The sequence below is a fragment of the Eptatretus burgeri genome, chromosome 4, assembly GCF_056783735.1.
Source record: "Eptatretus burgeri isolate ZD-2024b chromosome 4, Ebu_testis_v1, whole genome shotgun sequence".
NCBI classification, from domain to species: domain Eukaryota; kingdom Metazoa; phylum Chordata; class Myxini; order Myxiniformes; family Myxinidae; genus Eptatretus; species Eptatretus burgeri.
This window is the reverse complement of record NC_140964.1, coordinates 59,202,732-59,225,231: the sequence shown is the minus strand read 5'-3', so window position 1 is coordinate 59,225,231 and position 22,500 is coordinate 59,202,732. Positions and strand designations below refer to the sequence as shown.

Genomic DNA, 22,500 nt, shown 5'->3' with positions numbered 1-22,500 from the left:
TTTTCACATGGAGGCGATCAGTCGAGATCCTTTGAGATGTTGGTGTGCACGGGATGGAAGGCAGCTAAGCACGAACCAGAACGGAAGCACACGGGTTTATCCTCGACAGCACAATGAACAAACACACACCAGGAAATTCAAAAAATTATGGTTTATGAACATAAAACGAGTAATAATGAAAACTAGCCAAACTCACGCGGAGCGCGGTTTCAAAAGTGAGGGTTCGTTGGGACATCAATATATCCAGTGTTCACGATGTGATTTATCGAATTTCCTTATATACAATGTTTCTTGTTACATTTTTTTGTGTCAAATTCACCTTCTGAGGTAGTCAGCATGTGCAGAAGAGGGTTTTACATTGTAGACGCTGTTTTCCCGGAGTGGAATTATGCCTCTCGTTGGTGACGGTCTGTCGATGACAGACGTAATGACGTCACGAATGTCGGATGATGTCATGACATCATTCCGCCTCTCAGCGGTGATGTCACACGTCGGCATGCAAACGAATGTAAAAATTAGAAAATCGCCCAAAATTCCCAAACATGTCCGTCTGGCGTGATCTCACATAGCCCATGCTGTTCATTAGACCACAGAGCACCCGCATGCCAAAAGTGGCGACAATCCGTCTGGCAGTTTCGGAGGAGATACATCCACAAAATATGGCTTAGCGTATTAATGTAATACTAACTCGAGGGTTAAAACGAAACGTGAGGTAATGAAAAGTGAGGTCAACCTCGGCCAAATTTGAGACGTCTCCACTCAGTCACAAAAACAGACAAGGGGAAAGATAAGAAAAAAAGAAATTCCTCCCTTTATGCCAGCACTAAGCTTGTGTCCAGAGATGTCTTTTTAGGAGCCTAACAGTTGTCGAACAGTGTAGCCACTGCTTGGGAAAACGCACCAAAATGGCGCCAAGTGGCTCCTTGCGGTCACGTAGGTGAGGTAATTTGCACGGACCATCTTCAATGCCGGGGCTCACAAACCGTCGTGCAGTTTCTTTTCACGATCGAGATTGCCACATCGCTCCCTCTAAGTTCCAGATCCACACACAGCAAATGGCACCACCTCGAACATACAACGGGAGACTGCAGAGTTATTGCTGAGACACACGCTTCTCTTCTTCGTCTCCCAAAGCGCACAAATTTCACGACCAAGCCAAAGAGACAAGGGCCAGCGTCCTGTTCCAGCACGTGAGCAAATTCACATCAGCACGAACAACGAGAATCGCGCTGCTATTTTGTTGTGCCGAGGGAGACCAAAGCCTCCTGCTTTGCTTCCAACCACCCTCTTGTCTCTGGAGCCCCTTCTCCTTCTCTGACCTCACCCCAACCAATCATCAACCTCATGGGGTGTGCCCTGCCGGTACGAAGCCGGGAAGGCAGGGTTTTTGCCTGCTCAGAAATGGCTCTGTTGTTCTTGTTGGTGTAAAAACGTTGTTCTTTTATTGCTAGCTTTATAAATGCAAAAACATAGGAAAAGGTTACAGGGGGGCAATCACAAACTGGGAGAAACTAGCCTTAAACCCTACTCAGTTAACACAGCACCACCCCCGTGTGGTGACATGTAACCAATGTAAAGCTCATGGTTTTCCCAACTTGATTTACATTGAGATGTCTCCTACTAATCCAAGGACAGTGCTGCACTATACAATCCTACATTTACTATGAAATTCCTCCATCTACCCACATGAATGAATGTGTGTGTGTGTGTGTGTGTGTGTGTGTGTGTGTGTGTGTGTGTGTGTGTGTGTGTGTGTGTGTGTGTGTGTGTGTGTGTGTGTGTGTGTGTGTGTGTGTGTGTGTGTGTGTGCGTGTGCAAGTTGCTGTTGTTGGCTGCCATCTCACACGTGGGTGAGTTTCAGGAGATGGAACGGAGACCCACCAGGTGTCAAAGTACTCAAGTTCAGTGGACAGAAGTAAAAATCCCAAATCCAAGGACACCAAAATATTGGTTCACGAGTCAGTAAGTGACCACTATATTTGTTTTGGGTGTGTGTGTCTGTCTGTCCCGAGCATAGCTCCGTGGGTTTTGATCCGATCCTGATAAAACTTGGGTGGGAGGTTTATATCATGATCTAGGTGTGTTTTCCTGAGAATGGGCGTGCTGCGCCTATTATGGGTGGAGCCACGCCCAAAAAAACATGTTTTTAGGGGGTAGCCAGTTTCATGTTACATCTTCTCCGAGGGGGTTTGTCGAATCTGGCAGGGGGTTTCGGTATTTGGTTAGCCCAATGGCACCTGCATAGCCCCACGGAGCTCGATTTTTCATTTTCGTCCCAAGGTCAAGGTCACAAGGTCACGAACTTAGAAAATGTCAAAAAAATAATAAATTGGGCATCGAGCTCCTAGGGTTTTCAACTGTTTCGAATGAAAGTTGGTATGTAAGTAGTGCTCTTCGAGTACTACAACTTTCATCATTTACGTTTTTCCCGATTCCCGCCAATTTGCCCGTGGCGTCCCCTCGAAGGTCAAAAAATAAAAAAGGCGAATCATGTTCATTGCTCGTGAACCATCGCCGTCTCCAGACTTGTCTTGTTTTATCATTGTATATTTCAACATTATCGATCCAAAAATATATTTTGATAACTCTTTTTTTGGAACCCATCCCCCATCCCCTCCCAAGGGTTTTTTTTTGTTTGTTTGTTTTGCCCCAACTTAGTAACAAGAAAGAAAAAAAACTTCACAGGGGGTTTATGGTGGGATTTTTGAAATGAAATTTGTTATCCATTCCAGCAATGCTTATTGCCACTTTGGTGAGGTTAAAGACCTTCAGCATAAAGAGTGGGGGCTTAATGAATTTCAGAGGGGGCTTATGACCACTGGGGTAACTTGAAATCGAGTGTTTCACAAAATTTGGAAGACCGGTCCCCAAGACAACTTGCCAAAAGTGAGTTCGGGGATCCTGAGTGTTTTTTTTTTTCCTCGAAAGCTCCATCCATCACGAGTCGACACGGACATGGTGGAGTCCAATTTGAGCCCAGAGTGAGTTTTATGTTCAAGGCCACTCTTCCACTTCAGGGTGACGTTTACCAGGTCCACAGGTCAAAGTGGAATTTTTAATTTTTTTTTTTTTTAAAGAATAAACGGCATTTTTTTAAGCTCACCTGCCTCAAAACCCTCCCCCAGGTGAAATTTTCGAGCAAAATCTCAGCGTGACGGTGGTTGAGTTACAGAACGTGACCTCATGTTTCCACGGAAACGAACACCGGGACATTCACCACAATGGTGGTAGTGGTGGTGGTACGTGGCTGTTGTTCGTTTGTGGTAACGGCGTTTACGGGGTTAGATGAGTACAAAAGTCACGCAATGTGCATGGTGTGGATACTGTACATGTCGGGTGGGTCACACGGCCTCATCCTGTGTCCAAGTTCCCTTATAATCGGTAATCCTTCTCACCGGCACAAGAGAAGAGCGAACGTCCCGGTAACCGAGCTCTTTGGTCTCCAACACGAAGACAACACGTGCTGTGACTGCTGTGACGACTGCTGTGACTGCTGTGACTGCTGTCCCACCCAACAGATGACAAGGAATGTCGATTCCTGATCCGCAAGCAGCGATCCAACCAACCTTGGCTTTGGCAATATTCACTCGGAATCGAGCACAAGAACTCAAAACAGGGTACACAATGTTTAATACAGGAAATAATGAAAATGTTGTTGTTGTTGTTGTTGTTGTTGACGACAAAGCAGATCTTTCTGAGAGACAAATATCGAGTGAGCACGATTTTCTGGGTTTTTTTTTTTCTTCTTCTGCAAATCCAACAACATGACGTCACTTCAAACATATTTAACGTTTAAACCATCCAAGACTGATTATAATTGATCGAATGGAGAGACGGATTGGCTTGAAAAAAAAACGAACTGTAAAGCCGATCGCTGACGCCCATTACACCACCATGGCTACTACACAGCGCGCAAATGAGGCGACTCTTTGTACAAGTTGCGTTTTAAAAATCGGATCATCTTCACTACAATCCACGGACTGGTGTTTGTGTGTTTGTTTGTCAGGCTTCTACTCCTGCAGTTATGGGCCGATTCCGTCCAGACTTGCTGCATAGGATCCGCATGACCCCAATTCATATGTCGTGGTGTTTTTATCTTTGTCAGTGGTCTTGAGGGGGGGGGGGTAGTGGGAACGAAGCCCACCTCGAGGTGGCAGAGAGTATTACAAGTCTCCTCCATGTTTTACAGTGTGGTATTCCTGTCCCCACGCTTTCCAATGTAGTGAGGTGTTTTGAATTATAAGCAGGACTATGTTTAGCTTATCTGGAATTTAAATTCGAGAAAAGGTATTCAGTCAGTCAGTCAGTCAGTCAGTCAGTCTGTCTGTCAAGATTTAACTTTTTAGCTTACAAGCCGGTAGGCGACATGGGTGGTCGCTACATAATTGCATACTAGTCATACAGTTTTTGACAGATCGAGCTGAAATTTTTTGACAAAGAGGTTGATTATAGTGCACATAAAAGGGCGGAAGCCGATTTCTGGTTTTCGAAAAAATATATTTTTTAGGATTTTTCAAATACTTCAAAGTCCCGTTGCTCGGCAACGGTGGCGTCAATAGCAACGGTGCTCAAAGCATCTATCTATAATTCCAGCAGTGTGTGTGTGTGTGTGTGTGTGTGTGTGTGTGTGTGTGTGTGTGTGTGTGTGTGTGTGTGTGTGTGTGTGTGTGTGTGTGTGTGTGTGTGTGTGTGTGTGTGTGTGTGTGTGTGTGTGTGTGTGTGACACCGCTGTTTCTCGACAACCACTGGTCTGATCTAATTGAAACTTGCCACGTATATTTCTGGGGTCCTGAGGATGTGCCTTTTCAAGGTTTGATATTAATCGGACAAGTGCTTCCCAAGTTATGGCCATTTATTTACCAAACCAATGACAAGACACGTTGTTGCGTGGGCGTGGCCGATAGGGAAGGGAAGCTCAGCGCGTTCGCCATTACGGGTTACAACGTAGGACTTCCGGAGAGTGATGACCGTGTATTCTAATAATTTCTCGATTTCTTATGCGCATTTATCGATAAACACAATGCCCCAAGTTATGATCGTTTTCATATTAGACGGTGCATAAATTTGGGTAACATCAGAGTTTGCTGATATGCTCCGAAGCAGGAAGTAAATTATTTTTGGTATGTTTTTTTTTTTCTCCTCTTTCCTCTTCTCTTTGTGTTTTTCCTTGTGATGACATTGGGAAAAGGCAAAATACGTTGGCACTAATTGAATAATTAGCCATTAAAAATAAATTGCGAATAATCGTAACTGCCATATGCGAACTTCCGGACAGTGAGGACTTCACTTCCGGAGAGTGATGATTACTGTATTCTTTCTCGATTCTTTCTTTCTCGATTTCTGTACTTTCTCGATTTCTTTCTCGATTTTATTAAACACAATGCCCCAATCCAGTCAGTGACGATTACTGTATTCTTTCTCGATTCTTTCTTTCTCGATTTCTGTACTTTCTCGATTTTCTTAAACCCAATACCCCAATCCAGTCAGTGACGATTACTGTATTCTTTCTCGATTTTTTTTCTTGATTTATCGACTTACTGTATTCTTTCTTTCTCAATTTCTGTAATTTCTTAAACACAATGTCCCAATCCAATCGTCGTTTACGACAGCGAAGGAACGAAGCTGTGCGTCATGCACGTGCAATGGAATCTGACGAAGCATGAGCTGCTCGCTTGACATGCGACGCAACATGCATGACAAGGCGTCGTGCAGCTCAAACGGATGAAGAACGAACTGCTCGCTTGGCAGACAACACTGAACGTGAGGCAAGGCGCCGTGCAAAAGAAACGGATGAAACACGATCTGTTCGTTTGACAAGCGACGCAACGCGCATGACAAGGCGTCGTGCAGCTCAAACGGATGAAGAACGAATTGCTCGCTTGGCAGACAACACTGAACGTGAGGCAAGGCGCCGTGCAAAAGAAACGGATGAAGCACGATCTGTTCGTTTGACAAGCGACGCAACGCGCATGACAAGGCGTCGTGCAGCTCAAACGGATGAAGAACGAATTGCTCGCTTGGCAGACAACACTGAACGTGAGGCAAGGCGTCGTGCAGCTGAAACAGATGAAGAACGAACTGCTCGCTTGGCAGACAACACTGAACGTGAGGCAAGGCGTCGTGCAGCTCAAACGGATGAAGAACGAACTGCTCGCTTGGCAGACAACACTGAACATTAGGCAAGGCGTCGTGCAGCTCAAACTGATGAAGAACGAACTGCACGCTTGGCAGACAACACTGAACGTGAGGCAAGGCGCCGTGCAGAAGAAACGAATGAAGCACGAGCTGCTCGCTTGACACGCGACGCAACATGCATGACAAGGCGTCGTGCAGCTCAAACGGATGAAGAACGAACTGCTCGCTTGGCAGACAACACTGAACGTGAGGCAAGGCGCCGTGCAAAAGAAACGGATGAAGCACGATCTGCTCGTTTGACAAGCGACGCAACGCGCATGACAAGGCGTCGTGCAGCTCAAACGGATGAAGAACGAATTGCTCGCTTGGCAGACAACACTGAACGTGAGGCAAGGCGTCATGCAGCTGAAACAGATGAAGAACGAACTGCTCGCTTGGCAGACAACACTGGCCGCGAAGCGAGGCGTCGTGCAGAAGAAACGGATGAAGAACGATCTACTCACTTGGCAGACAACACTGAACGCGAGACAAGGCGTCGTGCAGCTGAAACAGATGAAGAACGAACTGCTCGCTTGGCAGACAACACTGGACACGAAGCAAGGCGTCGTGCAGAAGAAATTGGTACGGGCACGCATGTACAGGCACATGAGAGCGAAGGAACGGCCTGTGCAGTTGTTTCTGGCACACGGTTTGAAATTTTTTTATTTTGTTTTTTTTTTTTGCACGTACGGCCACGCACCTACGGGCATGCACTCGTACAACTAGATCATGGTATGAACCTACCTGTCAAGTTTCATCAAAATCGGTTGACTCCTCTGGCCTCCAGAGCTGTCCATTACAAACAAACAGACAGACTGAAAAACTGAGAATAAGGGAACTCTCACGACCACCCAAAAAGTTAAGATTATAACTTCAAATAAAATCGCTTTTGTAAGCACTAGTACATAATATGTCTGTTTGTGTGTTTATGTATACATAATGATGAGCAGCCCAATTACAAGTGGCATGTAGTTGAGAGTACGACATCAGAAAACTCTCACAGTTCACAAGGTGACAATATATTGTTTCGAATCTGGAAGCCATTGCACACAAACAGACAACAGTCCCCAAGTTTAGTTATCTTGGTAAGTATGTGTTTATAGTTAGGGTCCCCTACCTGTGTCTAACCGGAATTACATGTGTGCGCTGCGGAGTTTCTTTTATAGTTAGTTTTTTTTTTTTACAACAAATCTCTTTCACTTGACTTCGCACACCGATGCCATTGCCCACATGCGTTCGACCACGTACGTGGGCAGAGATTTTCATAGCCTCAGCTCCGACTCCACCCCTTGTCCAATCACGCACAGAGAGCGACTTTCCCACGACACCCCAGCCAATGAGGGTTGAGATGGCTACAGAGGGCGACCTTCCCACGACACCCAGGCCAATGAGGTTTGAGATGGCTACAGAGGGCGACCTTCCCACGACACCCAGGCCAATGAGGTTTGAGATGGCTACAGAGGGCGACCTTCCCACGACACCCCAGCCAATGAGGGTTGAGATGGCTACAGAGGGCGGCCTTCCCACGACACCCAGGCCAATGAGGTTTGAGATGGCTACAGAGGGCGACCTTCCCACGACACCCAGGCCAATGAGGTTTGAGATAGCCACAGAGGGCGACTTTCCCACGACACCCCAGCCAATGAGGGTTGAGATGGCTACAGAGGGCGACCTTCCCACGACACCCCGGCCAATGAGAGTGGAGACCGCCTCAGATGGCGATTTTCTCACCCCAGACAAGAAAGATATAAAGGAACGCCAGGCGGGGGGGGGGGGTTGGTCGTCTTGGGGGTCAAGGGACTTGGTGCGAGCTGGTTCATCTGGTCCTGGGTCATCGTCGTCTTTAATCTTCTCCTTGGTCTTGGTTGATTGGTGCGTGGCCTGTTGGAGAACGCGGTCCCTGGTGCTTGGCGCTGCGTGAAAGCTGTCGGTTTGAGTCCTGCCACGCAACCAGATTGTCGGACACCACACGAGGCGGACAGGTGCAAGCCAGACCCTGGCCTTCGGCTCGCCTTTACTTCCGAGCTGGAGGCCTCAATAAAGGCTGGCCGACCCAGTGTGTGTGTGTGTGTGTGTGTGTGTGTGTGTGTGTGTGTGTGTGTGTGTGTGTGTGTGTGTGTGTGTGTGTGTGTGTGTGTGTGTGTGTGTGTGTGTGTGTGTGTGTGTGTGTGTGTGTGTGTGTGTGTGTGTGTGTGTGTGTGTGTGTGTGTGGCGCCGGTCCATTAAGTAGAATTGTTTAAGTGCCTTGTACATACCTGGATTGCTTTTAGTCGGTTTAACTCTGCTCTCTGTGTCCCCCTCCCTTACAAATAAACCCCTGTTAAATGTACGAGCTCGTTTTCTGTGCTTTCTTTCATTGGCCTAGCATGGTGCGTATTGAGAAGTAGGAAGGCTGTTTGGGCCGGTAATTGTTCATTTGGGTCCGACGGACTCTGGTAATTCCGCTCGGTTATACTGGACCGATGTCGCAAGAGCGACCCGGTTTGACAGAGCTCGTCGAGGGTGTGGTTTCCCCGCGAGCTAGACTGCGTGGTTACTTCGGTATATTGAAATTTGGCAATTAACCCTACCCCACGCCATCGAAATATTGGCGACCACGGTCCGCGAAGGGACCCGTGACCTTTCGGACTTATCCAAGAGTCACGACCTAAATTCTGGGTGTTCGGTGAGAGACGACTCCACTGCTCGACCTAGTGCTTGTTTATCGCCACTGAACCCCGGCCCACAATAATATGTCTCCCCATATCCCGCAGAATGGAGCATAAGAGCAGAACATCGGCGGCATAATGGTGAGTGCACTCACTCTGAGTCTGGGTGGTGGGCTGTTTGAACCCCGGCCGAGTCATACCAATGACTTTATAAATGGTATGTGCTGGCTGCTTGCTTGTTTGATGCTCAACAAGGATAAATGACCACAAGTTGCTCATAATAACACAGGCTTTGATGGGCCTAATGACCTCCTCCTGTGTCAAAGTTCCTTGCAAAGGAACTCGCATATTAACGTGGCAGTGAGTAGAGAGAGGTCTTTTACATAGGCCGTAAACTCCTGCTTCCATTACAGTATGGCAGAACACCCAGCGAAATGTTTCACAACTGTTCAGTGCAGACGTCAGAGGTAAAGGACCATAAGGAACTTGAAGATGAAGAGAACGAGTTAAGTTTAATGACTGACTCAATAGAAAGCAAAAGAAGAGAGCTTGACAAGCAAAGCAGTATGCCAGACTGTGTCAGATACATGAGTTATATCCAAGGAGATGGTCCTGTCCTCCTGGTTAACATTTCGGACCTCCAACTATTGTTGAGAGAAGCAGCATGTCCAGTGCTGAGAGACCATGATGGAATCAAACTGATGGTCAGACATTGGACTCTTTGACAGTGGAAAGACTTGACATCAGAAGAATAATGGATTCAGTAACTTTTACTTGTAATCAGAAGTAATCTTCCTGGTGTGTGGTTGAATGGTTCAGTTTTGTCCAGAAAAAGTGATGTTTGCTGACTTCCAAGCAGACAGAAGGTGGTGAAAGTAGCAGAACAAGATGAATAGAGTAAACAGTTGAAGTAAGAAAAGCAGAGCAGGATTTGTGAGAATTGCCAGATGCCATCTGAGTCCATCGCCAACACAAGATCAAAGTTGGACAGAATACTTTCTGCCTTCTCTGGTGAGGACATAAAGTCCAGTAGACAGCGGGTATGAGGGGGTAAGATTGGGACAGAACAGGATGGGTAGAGTACATGAGAATTGAAGGCAAACACAAAGTTAAGAAATTCTATCTAGTTCAGGCAGTCTTTAAAGATGGCATTTGAGATGGAAAAGGGGATGGAGGGTGAGCATACACCAGAGACCGGTTTGCCAAGGTGCCACCATGACTTTGAGGAAGGAGACTAGCTTTGTCAAAAAAACAAGCTCGAATGAGCTAAGATCCTCATCCTCTTAATGATGACGTCATAAAAACGAATATGACATCATTGTGATGTATCAGGTTTGCGATAAATTATCTGTGCTAATGCCAGGCTTGATTCCCGCAAACAAAATTCAAACAGCTTGCCTAGTTTTGGAGATAATGGTATAGGCGATTTCCATTAGCGGCGATATTATGACATCTACTTTTTTTTCTAGGAAAAATTTCCAAAATCGGAGATGGTTACTGGCTGCGCGTGGGCTTTCTGCATATACATGGCAAGTTTCATGAAGATCTGATGAAAACTCTGGGTTGTGAAACAAAAAATGTCAAAAAATAGGCATGACTTCATAAAAATTGATGTGACATCATAGTGATGTATCATATGTGGGGTAATTAATCTTTGCTAATGCCCTGTTCGATTCCTGCAAACAGAATTCAAAAAGCTTGCCGAGTTTGAGATAATTTTTTAGGCGATTTCCATTAGCGGAGATATTTTGACGTCATAACTTTTTTCTAGGAGGAATTTTCAAAATTGGAAATGGTTACTGTATGCGCAGAGTATTTTTACATATATTTGCCAAGTTTCAGGAAGTTTCGATGAAAACTGTAGGCTGTGAAACAAAAAAGTCCACAAGAACAACAACGTGACTAAGACTTAGAGATCCTCCACGAGGATCTAAAAATGTAGACCATGGTTGAGATGGGGGATATCAATCAGGTGGGGGTGGTTGGAATGTAGAGAGAGTTGGCTGGGGGCAGAGGGAAGTGGAGGAGTTATCATGGTCAAGGCAGGTCAGAAGCTTGGTGCCATTGGACCCCTCGTAAAGGGAAGAGAATGAGAAGTAATCATATCAGTCAGGGAGAGAAAGTGAGAATGAAAGAGAGAAAGTGAGAGAACGAGATTGAAGGTGTGTGTGCGTGTGCGTGTAAGAGAGCGAATTACACACTGATGGAGAAAAAAAAAGTTTAATGGAAGATGCCACACCAAAAGGAGACAGGCAAGGAGAGGTGAAAATGGGTGGGTGAAGAGATGAGAAAGAGAGGGTGGGATCAACTATGGGGAAGAGAAAAGGGTGAAAGAGAAAAGGTCGGGGGAAGAGAAAAAGTGGGAAGACTAGATATCTCCGCAGGAGAGATTTAGAGTGAGGATATGATGTTGAGTGCACTAGTTCTGTGCTTCAAGGCTAGTCTCAATCTGTGATGGTGGACAGGTAGAACAATGGATGGATTCAACATTCCATCAATTGTCAGGGTCCTTCCGGCCTCCTCCTTATCTCCGCTGCAGCACTTTGCATGCTCAGGATGCCAAAAGGGCTGTCCTCACTCCAGTGGCAGTGTCTCCAGGTCCACTTCATCACAGCGGTTTATTGAGGCAGCATTGGCTACTATTGGTCATCTCTCACTCAAGTTGCTCTTTCAGGTTCTCACTCCACATTTCCTTCAGTTTGCAGCATCATCCTATCAGTCCTGTTCCCTTTTGTTATCTCACTCCGATTTTTCCAATTAATACGTCCTCTCCGTTTGATTTTACTCCTCATTCTTTAGCATCCCCTACTGGCCCATAGCATTAAAGATAGTCATCGTCATTGGATATTTGTTTTAATGTGGAATTTTGTTTTCGTTTTTGCATAATACATTTTTCATTAATAATAATTAAGGTGGTGTTACTCGTTTGCTTCTGTGGTGCAAGCAATTCAGCTTTGAATTATGTAATTTGGAAGGTTATGGGAACTGGTATCCACTGGACAATCCGACTGAGGTTGTTTTGTTCTGAGCTTTGCCCTCAGAACATTGCAAACTGTCCCGCAGAGATGTCAAAAAATATTGGACACGTGAAGTACAAAAAATCAATGCAAGCGATGAAATGTTTTGATCCCAACGAAGAAAAGATGAATAAAACGGGTCAGAAAATGTGTTCAGTACACCGCCACCGAAAACTACGTCAATCCCCATCATGACCCATGATCTTTATGAACCACACGAACCCTTCTGAACCCAACCCTTCCAACTTAAGCTCGTTTTCATTTTCTTTTTCTCTTTTTTAGAGAGACAGAGAGACAGTCTCCGTCTCCGTCTCCGTCTCCACTGTTTGTTAAACCTTGCTTATCCATGACCCTCACTCTTATCAAAAATAAAAACTCGCATATAGACGCCCCAACACTATCAATGCAGGTTGCTGGCGATTTTTAGCTTCTCTGGTATTAGAATTGCAGATAAGGCATTATCATGGTGCACCGTCAATCTGTCCGTCCGTCCGTCCGTCCGTCCCCTATTTATTTCGACTTCTCCGGCCAAACCACTGGGCCGACCTGGCTAAAATTTGGCAGCAAGGTTCTGCTCCTGACTGATAACTGGGATTGCAAAGCTCGTTCCGGTCACGCGACTTAAAGTAAATCAAAATGGCGGACTTAGTAAATTCCTTCAAAAATCTTCTGCAGACCTACCAGTCAGAATGCTACCAACTTTGCATGACAACATTGGGTCAGGCCCCAGATAAGCTACAGGTCCTGCAGTGCTAGTTTTTTTGATTGTGCATTGTTTTTATCATTGACAACCTCATATTCCTGGGAAGGTATGAATGGAATCGATGGGACGATATTTACATATTACTGTAAGATTGCCATCTTGGAGCAGGTTTTCAACGTTTCAAAACAATTGGGACTGACTTCTTTGGAAGAGAACGAATGAGAAGAAGACCTATTAAAACAATAAAGCTTGATCAGACACTGAAGATGATATCCAGATGGATGATTTGTTTCTTGGTTCACTTTTAAACAAACCCTCATATGTCCTTATGCCATGGACCACACCTGTCGTGAGCTTCTTTCATCCGGCACACTTCAACCCACTTGCCCTTGCATCGAACACTCTGAAAGAGTGGTGTCATGACTTTTTCAGCTCGTACCCCTATCGCAGTGACCTACCTAAATCTAAATCCACCACCATTCTCTACTTTTTGCTTCCCTCAGCTTGTAGCATGAATGTACATCAATACCTGGCCTCTCCTGTTTATGAAGATTTACCCAACCTAAAGAATTGAATGGAGGTATTCACCCCCACCAACTACTTTTTCATGTACCCTATTCCAACAATTGTGATTTGCTTGATTGCTTTGCCATTTAAAACAACTGTTTGTTCACCCAAAATTATTGGTGCACTTAAAGTATTGTTCATGTACAAGAACAAACGAAACGATTGCTCGTTCATCAGTGCTAGCAAACTAATTAATTACCATTTAAGCATTATCTCTTGTGGGTTTGAAACGGTACAGAACACAGCGGCTGCTGGTTTTCAAGTTGTGCTCCATTTGATATGAGAAAGTTAAACAACCGTGTTGTTCATGTAGTTTTGCACGCACATCCCCATGGAATCTGTGCTTAGTGACGTAATTGTGACAATGATTACTGGTACAACAAGTGGTGCAGAACTTTATGCTGAAGTTTATTCCATGGCTGAGTTAAGTTTGCAACACAAACTAAACCCTACAAACTCATGGGTGGTGGGGAGGGGTAAGGGCATGGGTGGTGGGAAAGGTGGCTAAGGGGGACGGGGTACATTCATTTAATACGTACGCATGGGGTGGTGAAGATTAAAATGAATTGAGAAATTAAAAATGAGAAAAAAAAAATTAAGATTTGGAAAGGCAGTTGGGGTTATTGGAGAGAGAAAAGTTTGGAGAGTAAGGGTGGGGAAAGAAGGTTGAAAGGAGATAAGAAATAGGAAGCAGAGATAAGGAGAGAGTAGTTATGTATGCATGGAGCACATGAGAGGGGGGAAGAGGAGGGGTAAAAAGTACCACCGTATGTGTGTACCTAATACGTACTGCGTACGGCTCCTTGCAATGTAGCGTTTCCATTGCTTTTTGCAACTACGTATCATAAACATTACATATGGTAATAAAATTATTATTTCAGATGCGAAACCTTTGCTGAAAATGCAAACGTATCATGAATGTTTACCAATAAATAATTCCAACAGATGTAAACATTTTTGAGCAATGTCGGATGTACACATAAATACTATAATTGTTGTAAATATTAAAAAAAAAAATCAGACGAAATAGTTTTCAAAGTGTGTAAAATAAGTTTTGTTGGTGTCAGGAAATGACTTTTTTGCCATTTTGCCTTGGATTTTATAATATGTAAATGCAAGCAGATAGCACCGTTCCACCGAGCTGTTGTGAGGGAATGTGTTTCCAATAGAATGTGGAATATCTAGGGAGTTTGACAGGAAGGTCCAGGAACCCATTAAAATTCCACATAATGTAAAATGTGACTTCAAGTCCTCAGGACCCTCTTCATGTCGTAATCCTCCCTGTCCCAACCTCAACTCCTCAACCACAAGTCTTCACGCCCTCCTCCCAAGCCCAAGTCCTCAACCTCCCCCTCCCAACCCAAAAGCCCCAATCCCGCTCCTGCCCTCCCCACCACAACTCAAACCCCTCCGCCAGAGTCTCAACCTCCCTCGTCCAATCTTCGCTCCCCTTATCCCTTCTGAACCCCGACCCCCTGTTCCCCCCCTCCCTCCTCCTCATAAAAAGCAAAAGCAGCACATTCTTACATCAAATAGATAGATAGATAGATAGATAGACAAGACAGACAGACAGACAATACAAAATTATATTACACAAGGGCATTCTCACAACAGACAGGTAGATAGATACATAGATAAATATACAAACGCACACATACATTAAATAGATATGCAGAATATATATATATATATATATATATATATATATATATATATATATATATATATATATATATATATCATCACACCATTTTTAAGCTTTTTTTCCCTGAGTGGGGATGCAATCCCCGTGCAATGCAATCTCCATCGCTGAAACAATTCCTGCGGTCTTACAAAACTTTCGGTTCGACTTCAAAACGAAAACAAACAATTTATCTTCATAGTTTAGAGCAGCACATGTATGCTGGTATTTTGTATAAAAAAATTCCTGTCCCGTGTCACATATGGTGTGGGCGGATTACCTCCGTCGTAATCTTTCCGGTTTGCAAGTCACGACGTTGCGTGGAGAGACGAGCAACGTACTCTTCAGACTTTCAATGGTAAGCCTACAATGAGGTGGTAAATTATTTTTTCCCCTGATAGATCAAGAAAACACATTATTTACAGAGTGCGGGGTGATGCATCAATGTTTGTGTCGTGCCTCGGATGGGCGTTGAACTGGTCATCCCGTCCGCCGGCAGTAATCTACGGACGTTAAAGGTCCCACGATGACCTTAGTGAAGAGTGGGCGAGTTATCATCTGCACCATGGCGAAATTGCAAATTCCTCGACTTCGAGTTGAACGCCAAACATGGCCATCTGCTTCGTGAAAGACTTGGGACAAAAAAAACGTACCCAACAGATGAATTCCACATAAAACTGGATTCCATGCAAAAAAAAAAAAATTCGTTCTGACGACAGCAGAATTCGTTTTTCATGTCAATAAAATACCAAAAGAGAGAACGAACGCCCTTTTCGTTCGTTTTCAACTTTTATTGCATTTTTTTTGCAATGAACAATATGTTGAGCCTGTATTCGAGGATTGGATATTTTGTGATTCCGTCACGACGGTTTACCGGCCGTGAAAATTTGATGAGACTACTTTCGAGCAGAAAGCTGGTGAAATTCATTCGTTCATCGGTTGAGCTTTTGCGATATGTATCGCGCAGTTGCAAGAATTCGGCATACGAGCAAAGTTTTCGTAATCAAGATACCTTCCCGTAACCTATGTCCTTTGGCGTGTGATTCCGTCACGCAATTTCAATTAACGATTACTAATTAAGTGCTATTTGTCTTTGAATTAATTTTCCACCGATCATTCGTATTGGTCATGTTTGTAAAGCATTATCATCGTGACATTTTGGGACACAACTTGAAAAATATGAATCTGAATCCAGAAAAGTCTCGTGCAAACGGTGATTCCGTCACGCTGGAATTTATGAACAGACCCTGCATGAAGGTGGATTAAATAGGGGTGGTTAAAGATTATTATATACTGTATATATGTATTGTAAGATGGTGAGTGCCCTTGAATGGAGTCAGAAGTGGAAGAAACTGGACAAGACTGGCTTTCGATACCTGTGTGCAGCTCGACAAAGCGCACCTGCCGTGTCCCGCTGCGATGTGGGTTCCTCCGCCTGCGAGACCACAAGAGGTGAGCAGGTAGCACCAGGTACCATCTGTTGGTCTTTGGGTGAGTAAGTTCCATCTTGATTCCTTTCGTTATTGTACGCATCACTCTTTGTTGAAACACTCATTCTGAAACAAAGTAATCTTGTCATAACCAACGCACTTTACTTACCTCCCCCCCCCCCCCACAGGTGACTCCAGGTATGTTCCCAACCCCTTGTTGAACGTTTAACAAATGCAGTCCATTCGACTCGTTTAAAGAAACCACACAACTTGGTATACACACTCTTCATAGTGAAAGGGACTCCACCATTACACCTTGCTTCATCCGGAACGCCCAGGTAAACGAGCCCCGAGTTTGTGTCCCGAGGGTGGGTGGGTGTCCCTGTGTACGTGCGTCGAAAAACTTACGGACAATCGACGTCGGTATATCAGCAGCACTCACTCACCGTCACCAACAACATAATATCCCCCTTTTGGATGTCGTCGGTGGCCCGTTGGTCGTTTGGACCTGCGTGCACGTGCGGTTCATCACGAGGTCGAGGGAGGTAAGACCGGGTCGATGGAGGCTTCGGGCAATGCGCGTTATCGCCAAACGGAATCGCTTCGGCTCTTGAACACCATTGGCTCTTACCCTTGATGACTTGAATGTGAAAAGGCAATTACAGGTCGAAAAAAAAAATTACTCCCATCTTGATGACTCTTACCCGACGGTAACCAGCCAGCTGTACCACTGACCACGTGACATTCCCGCGAGGTACAGGTGTGCGGGCAGGTAAACCTTCAGTTCATTTTTTATTTATTTTTTTTTTTTTTTTTGGGGGGGGGGGGATTTTGTCGAACGTTGGAATTTTCTGACACCTCCACGCACCCCATCCCTCAATCCCTTCGTACCGCCCTTCCTCGTCCCTCCCATCTCACCTCGTAACCTCTCTCTCTCTCATCTCATTCTCACCTTCATCCACCAGGACACTCTTGATGTCAGCACCGATGGAGCCAGCTGCGGCCAGCCCCTAGCAGCCGACTACTTTATGTCTTTGTCATTCCAACCGCACTACTGCAGCCACGGCTCGGGACAATGCTCCACCGGGGGAGGAAAGGTACCACAACGTGTCATTGTGTTTAAATAATTGTCTTCACGGTGCTCTTGTACTTGTAGTTATACTTGTACCCTATCGGTTGCAGCATTTTCATCCTTCAACTTGGATCGTCGAAATGATTTTAATTTCCCTTTCCGTTACATCATCCTGCACACCGTTTGGTGTGTTCTGAGTGTGTTAGGGAGAAGCTTGCATCTTGTATTGACCGAACGATGCACACACCACCTGCCATTGGAACACTGACACCTTGTGCCACACCCTCGGTGCCCAGGCGCTCCATTTCTCCTCTTAAATACTGTTTATAACCGTTTTAAGCTCTGGAGACTATTGTTACCCTCGCCGAAGGAGAGGTTACTGGCCAAGTACGGCAAGGCTAAATTTTGGTGAAGATCCGAATCCGGATCCGGATCTGAGGATTCGTAAAATGATTCTTCACCGTTGAGAGATGGGGTCCAAAAACGATATATAGAAGTATATCTCAAAAGGTTGTGGATGGATTCACACGAAACTTGGTAGACAGTTTGGGAGTGCCACGAGGAAGAATTGACTCGATTTTGGTGAAGATCCGATTCCAGATCTGGATACGAGGATTATTTAATTCTTAACTGATTCTTCACCATTGAGCGATGGAGCGAAAACCGATATATAGCAAAATATCTCAAAAGGTTGTGGATGGATTCACACGAAACTTGGTGGACAGTTTGGGAGTGCCACGAGGAAGAATTGACTCGATTTTGGTGAAGATCCGATTCCAGATCTGGATACGAGGATTATTTAATTCTTAACTGATTCTTCACCATTGAGCGATGGAGCTAAAACCGATATATAGCACAATATCTCAAAAGGTTGTGGATGGATTCACACGAAACTTGGTGGACAGTTTGGGAGTGCCACGAGGAAGAATTGACTCGATTTTGGTGAAGATCCGATTCCAGATCTGGATACGAGCATTATTTAATTTTTAACTGATTCTTCACCATTGAGCGATGGAGCTAAAACCGATATATAGCACAATATCTCAAAAGGTTGTGGATGGATTCACACGAAACTTAGTGGACAGTTTGGGAGTGCCACGAGGAAGAATTGAGTCGATTTTGGTGATGATCCGATTCCAGATCTGGATACGAGGATTATTTAATTCTTAACTGATTCTTCACCATTGAGCGATGGAGCGAAAACCGATATATAGCAAAATATCTCAAAAGGTTGTGGATGGATTCACACGAAACTTGGTGGACAGTTTGGGAGTGCCACGAGGAAGAATTGACTCCATTTTGGTGAAGATCCGATTCCAGATCTGGATACGAGCATTATTTAATTCTTAACTGATTCTTCACCATTGAGCGATGGAGCGAAAACCGATATATATATATATATAATAGCAAAATATCTCAAAAGGTTGTGGATGGATTCACACGAAACTTGGTAGACAGTTTGGGAGTGCCACGAGGAAGAATTGACTCGATTTTGGTGAAGATCTGATTCCAGATCTGGATACGAGGATTATTTAATTCTTAACTGATTCTTCACCATTGAGCGATGGAGCTAAAACTGATATATAGCAAAATATCTCAAAAGGTTGTGGAAGGATTCACACGAAACTTGGTGGACAGTTTGGGAGTGCCACGAGGAAGAATTGACTCGATTTTGGTGAAGATCCGATTCCAGATCTGGATACGAGGATTATTTAATTTTTAACTGATTCTTCACCATTGAGCGATGGAACTAAAAACGATATTGCATGATATCTCAAAAAGTTGAGGACGGATTCGGATGAAACTTGGTAGACAGGTTGGGTGTGTGACAGGAACTAATTGATTGAATTTTGGTGAAGATCTGAATCCTGATCCGGATTCATGAATTTTTGAGGGGATCCTTCACCATTGAGAGATGGATGGGGCCAAAATCTATGTTTCGCATGTTATCTGGAAAAGTTGTGGAAGAGCTGATGAGTTGACAAGAACAAGCCGATTCGATTTTGGTTAAGGTCCGGAATCGTATCTGACCTATCGGTGGCGTAGAAAGTGTAAACTATTCAGCCTGGCGGAGGTATGTTCTCTTCAGAGTACCGTTTCGTTTTGCCAAGTTGTTACTCTATGAATATTTTTTTTTCTTTGCTTCTTTGTTTTAGTTTTGTAAGTTTGTTACTTTATATATATGTTAAAAAAAATTGAAAAGTATGTTGATCGCCTCCGTTTGTTTGTTACTTGCCAAATTGAAGATGTTGGTCAGTCAATTTTATTTTTCTGTCTGTCTGTCTTTTTTTGTCTCTTTAGCGCCAACAGGTCACAATTCTAAACCGATCATCATGAAACTTTACTAACTTGTCGAGGTAGTCTCAACTGAGAAGCCTCTTGATTTTGAGGTAAAATTTCTGAAATTGCTATTTTTCATCCGATTGACTTGAAATTTGAACAATATTTGCATATTGGATTGGGATACCAACTACTTTTGAGGTCAAAAAGTCCAGAGTCAACTCGATACAAGGTCAAACTTCTAAAACTATCAATTTTCAACGGAAAAATTGTCAATTTACATCCGATTAACTCGAAGGTTGAGCAATATTTGCATAGTCCATCACTGGATTGGGAAAGCAACGATTTTTGAGGTCCAAAGGTCAACTCAAGGTCAAACTTCAGAAATCATCAATTTTCATCTGAAAAATGGTCGATTTTCATCTGATTAACCTGAGAATTAAGCAACAATTGCAAAGTACATCACTGAATTTGTAAACCAATTATTTTGAGGTCAAAAGGTCAAAGATCAACTCAAGGTCAAAAAAAAAATCATCAATATAAATCTGAAAAAAAATCAATTTTCATCCGATTGACCTGAGCTTTGATTAATATTGTGAATTGTAATCTTAATGAAATGAACAATTTGATGCATCCATGGCAACCTTTGAAGAGGGGGGGGGTGGATTTTGCAAGTATCGTGCTCTGCATGATGTCTTTTTCTTGTTTGTTTGTTGGTTTGTTGGCCAAATTATCTAAAATCCTCAAATTTCATCAGATTGACTTGAAATTTGAAGATCATTTGCAAATCAGGTCAGTGAATCCAAACACCTATTAATGTTGAGATCAACATTCGCCAAATGGCCAATCTGGGCCAAATTTTCTAAAATCCTCAAAAATTTCCTCCGATTAACTTGAAATTTGAAGAGGATTTGCATATCAGGTCAACAAATTCAACGACCTATTGATTTTGAGGTTAACATGGGTCAATAGGTCAACATAGGCCATAACATCAACCCAACATCGACCAAATTTTAAAATTGTTTTTAAAATTGACAATTTTCATCTGGTTGATGTGAAATTTGAAGATCATTTGCATATCAGGTCAGTGAATTCAAGCACCTATTGGTGTTGAGATCAACATCGGCAAAAGGCCAATTTGGGCCAAATTTCTAAAATCCTCAATTTTCATCCGATTGACTTGAAATTTGAAGACCATTTGCATATCAGGTCAATAAATTCAACGACCTATTACTGTTGAGGTCAACACAGGCCAAAAGGTCAACATAGGCTTTAAGGTCAACCCAACATACAGTAGGCCAAATTTTAAAATTGTTTCTAAAATTGACAATTTTCATCTGATTGACTTGAAATTTGAAGACCATTTGCATATCGGCTTACTGATTCAAGCAACAATTATTTTTGAGGTCACCATAGGACAAAAGGTCAACGTTGGCCAAATTTCTAAAGTTGTCAATTTTCATCCGATTGAGTCACTTTGAACAGGATTTTAATATCAGCTCACTGAATACAACCATAAATTATTATTGAGGTCAGCACATGCCAAAAAGTCAACATAGGCCAAAGGTCAACAACTTAGGATCACTTTCTAAAATCCTCAATTTGCATATGATTGACTTGAAATTTGAAAAGGATTTGCATGTCAGGTCATTAAATTCAACCCCCAATTAATATTAAGGTCAAAAGGTCAACACAGTACTCATTTCTCAAATTGATAGATAGGGTCAAAAACTACATATGTATTATTATTATCATATCGTATAAAGTTGTAGATGAGTTTGTTTGGTAACAAGAACAGGCGCATTAGATTTTGGCTCAGATCCAGCCCATCAGTGGGATACAAAATGTGAATTGTTCAACCTGACAGAGGTGTGCGCTCTACCGAGTGCCATTCTACTTTGTTCTGTTTTGCCATGTGTTGCTCTATCAGTGATTTTTCATTTGTTTGATACTCGGCAAAAAAATAATTTTGCCACGTATGTTGGTCTGGATCATTTGGCTGTCTCTCTGTCTGTTTGTCACACAATTTTTGCCCACAGTTTTTAAGCAATCGTGTGTGTGTGTGTGTGTGTGTGTGTGTGTGTGTGTGTGTGTGTGTGTGTGTGTGTGTGTGTGTGTGTGTGTGTGTGTGTGTGTGTGTGACCAGCCAAGGACAGCAATGCTTGATTTTGGTGAAGATCCAAATCTGGATCTGGATCTGAGAATTTTTAAAGTGATTCTTCACACCATTGAGAGATAGGACCAAAACGATATAGAGCACAATATCTCAAAAGGTTGTAGATGGATTCATATGAAACTTTGTGGAAAGGTTGGGTGTTTGACAATGAAGAATTGATTCAATTTTGGTGAAGATCCATATCTGGATCCAGATCTGAGAATTTTTTAAGTGATTCCTCACCATTGAGAGATGGGGCAAAAATGATAATGTTGCACAATATTTCGAAAGGTTATGGATGGATTCGGACGAAACTTTGGTGGACAGGTTGTGTGTGTGTGACAATGAAGAATTGATTCAATTTCGGTGAAGATCCGATTCCGAATACGAGAATTATTTAACTCTTAAAGTGATTCTTCACCATTGAGAGATGGGGCCAAAAAACTATATATAGCACGATATCTCAAAAAGTTGTGGACGCATTCAGATGAAACTTGGTGGACATGTTGGGTGTGTGACGACGACGAATTGATTCGATTTTGGTGAAGATCTAAATCCGGATCTGGATTCGATAATTATTTCATTTTTAAAGTGATTCTTCACCATTGAGAGTTATAAAAAACAATTGTATAGCATATTTCAAAAATGTATTGGGCCTGATATGTTGTCATGGATCAGACATTACGTGGTGGAGGTATGCGCTCTACCGAGATAAAGTTGCTGAAGTCAAGCAGGTACTATACGGCAAATAGTGGAGGTAAATGAACTTTCCC

General features: G+C 43.5%; 2 protein-coding genes across 13 annotated transcripts in view; one reads left to right on the top strand and one right to left on the bottom strand.

Moving 5' to 3' along the window:
- Positions 1 to 16,755, bottom strand: part of INTS11 (integrator complex subunit 11) — a 107,589-nt gene extending 90,834 nt beyond the window's left edge. For 2 of the 6 annotated variants that reach the window (XM_085878284.1, XM_085878290.1), the window contains exon 1: positions 3,396 to 3,673. The gene's annotated coding sequence lies outside the window, so the exon portion shown is untranslated. Of the gene's footprint in view, positions 65 to 3,395; positions 3,674 to 16,166; positions 16,404 to 16,628 lie in introns of those variants that run through there. The other 4 variants (XM_085878288.1, XM_085878289.1, XM_085878286.1 and 1 more) reach the window with 4 other exon arrangements.
- Positions 15,059 to 22,500, top strand: part of SCNN1A (sodium channel epithelial 1 subunit alpha) — an 86,254-nt gene continuing 78,812 nt past the window's right edge. For 4 of the 7 annotated variants that reach the window (XM_085878281.1, XM_085878282.1, XM_085878275.1 and 1 more), the window contains exons 1-2: positions 16,871 to 16,992; positions 17,186 to 17,317. In XM_085878281.1, coding sequence (XP_085734407.1) covers positions 17,296 to 17,317 — 22 coding nt within the window. In that variant the 5' untranslated portion in view covers positions 16,871 to 16,992; positions 17,186 to 17,295. Of the gene's footprint in view, positions 15,149 to 16,176; positions 16,282 to 16,408; positions 16,559 to 16,870; positions 16,993 to 17,185; positions 17,318 to 22,500 lie in introns of those variants that run through there. The other 3 variants (XM_085878276.1, XM_085878278.1, XM_085878280.1) reach the window with 3 other exon arrangements.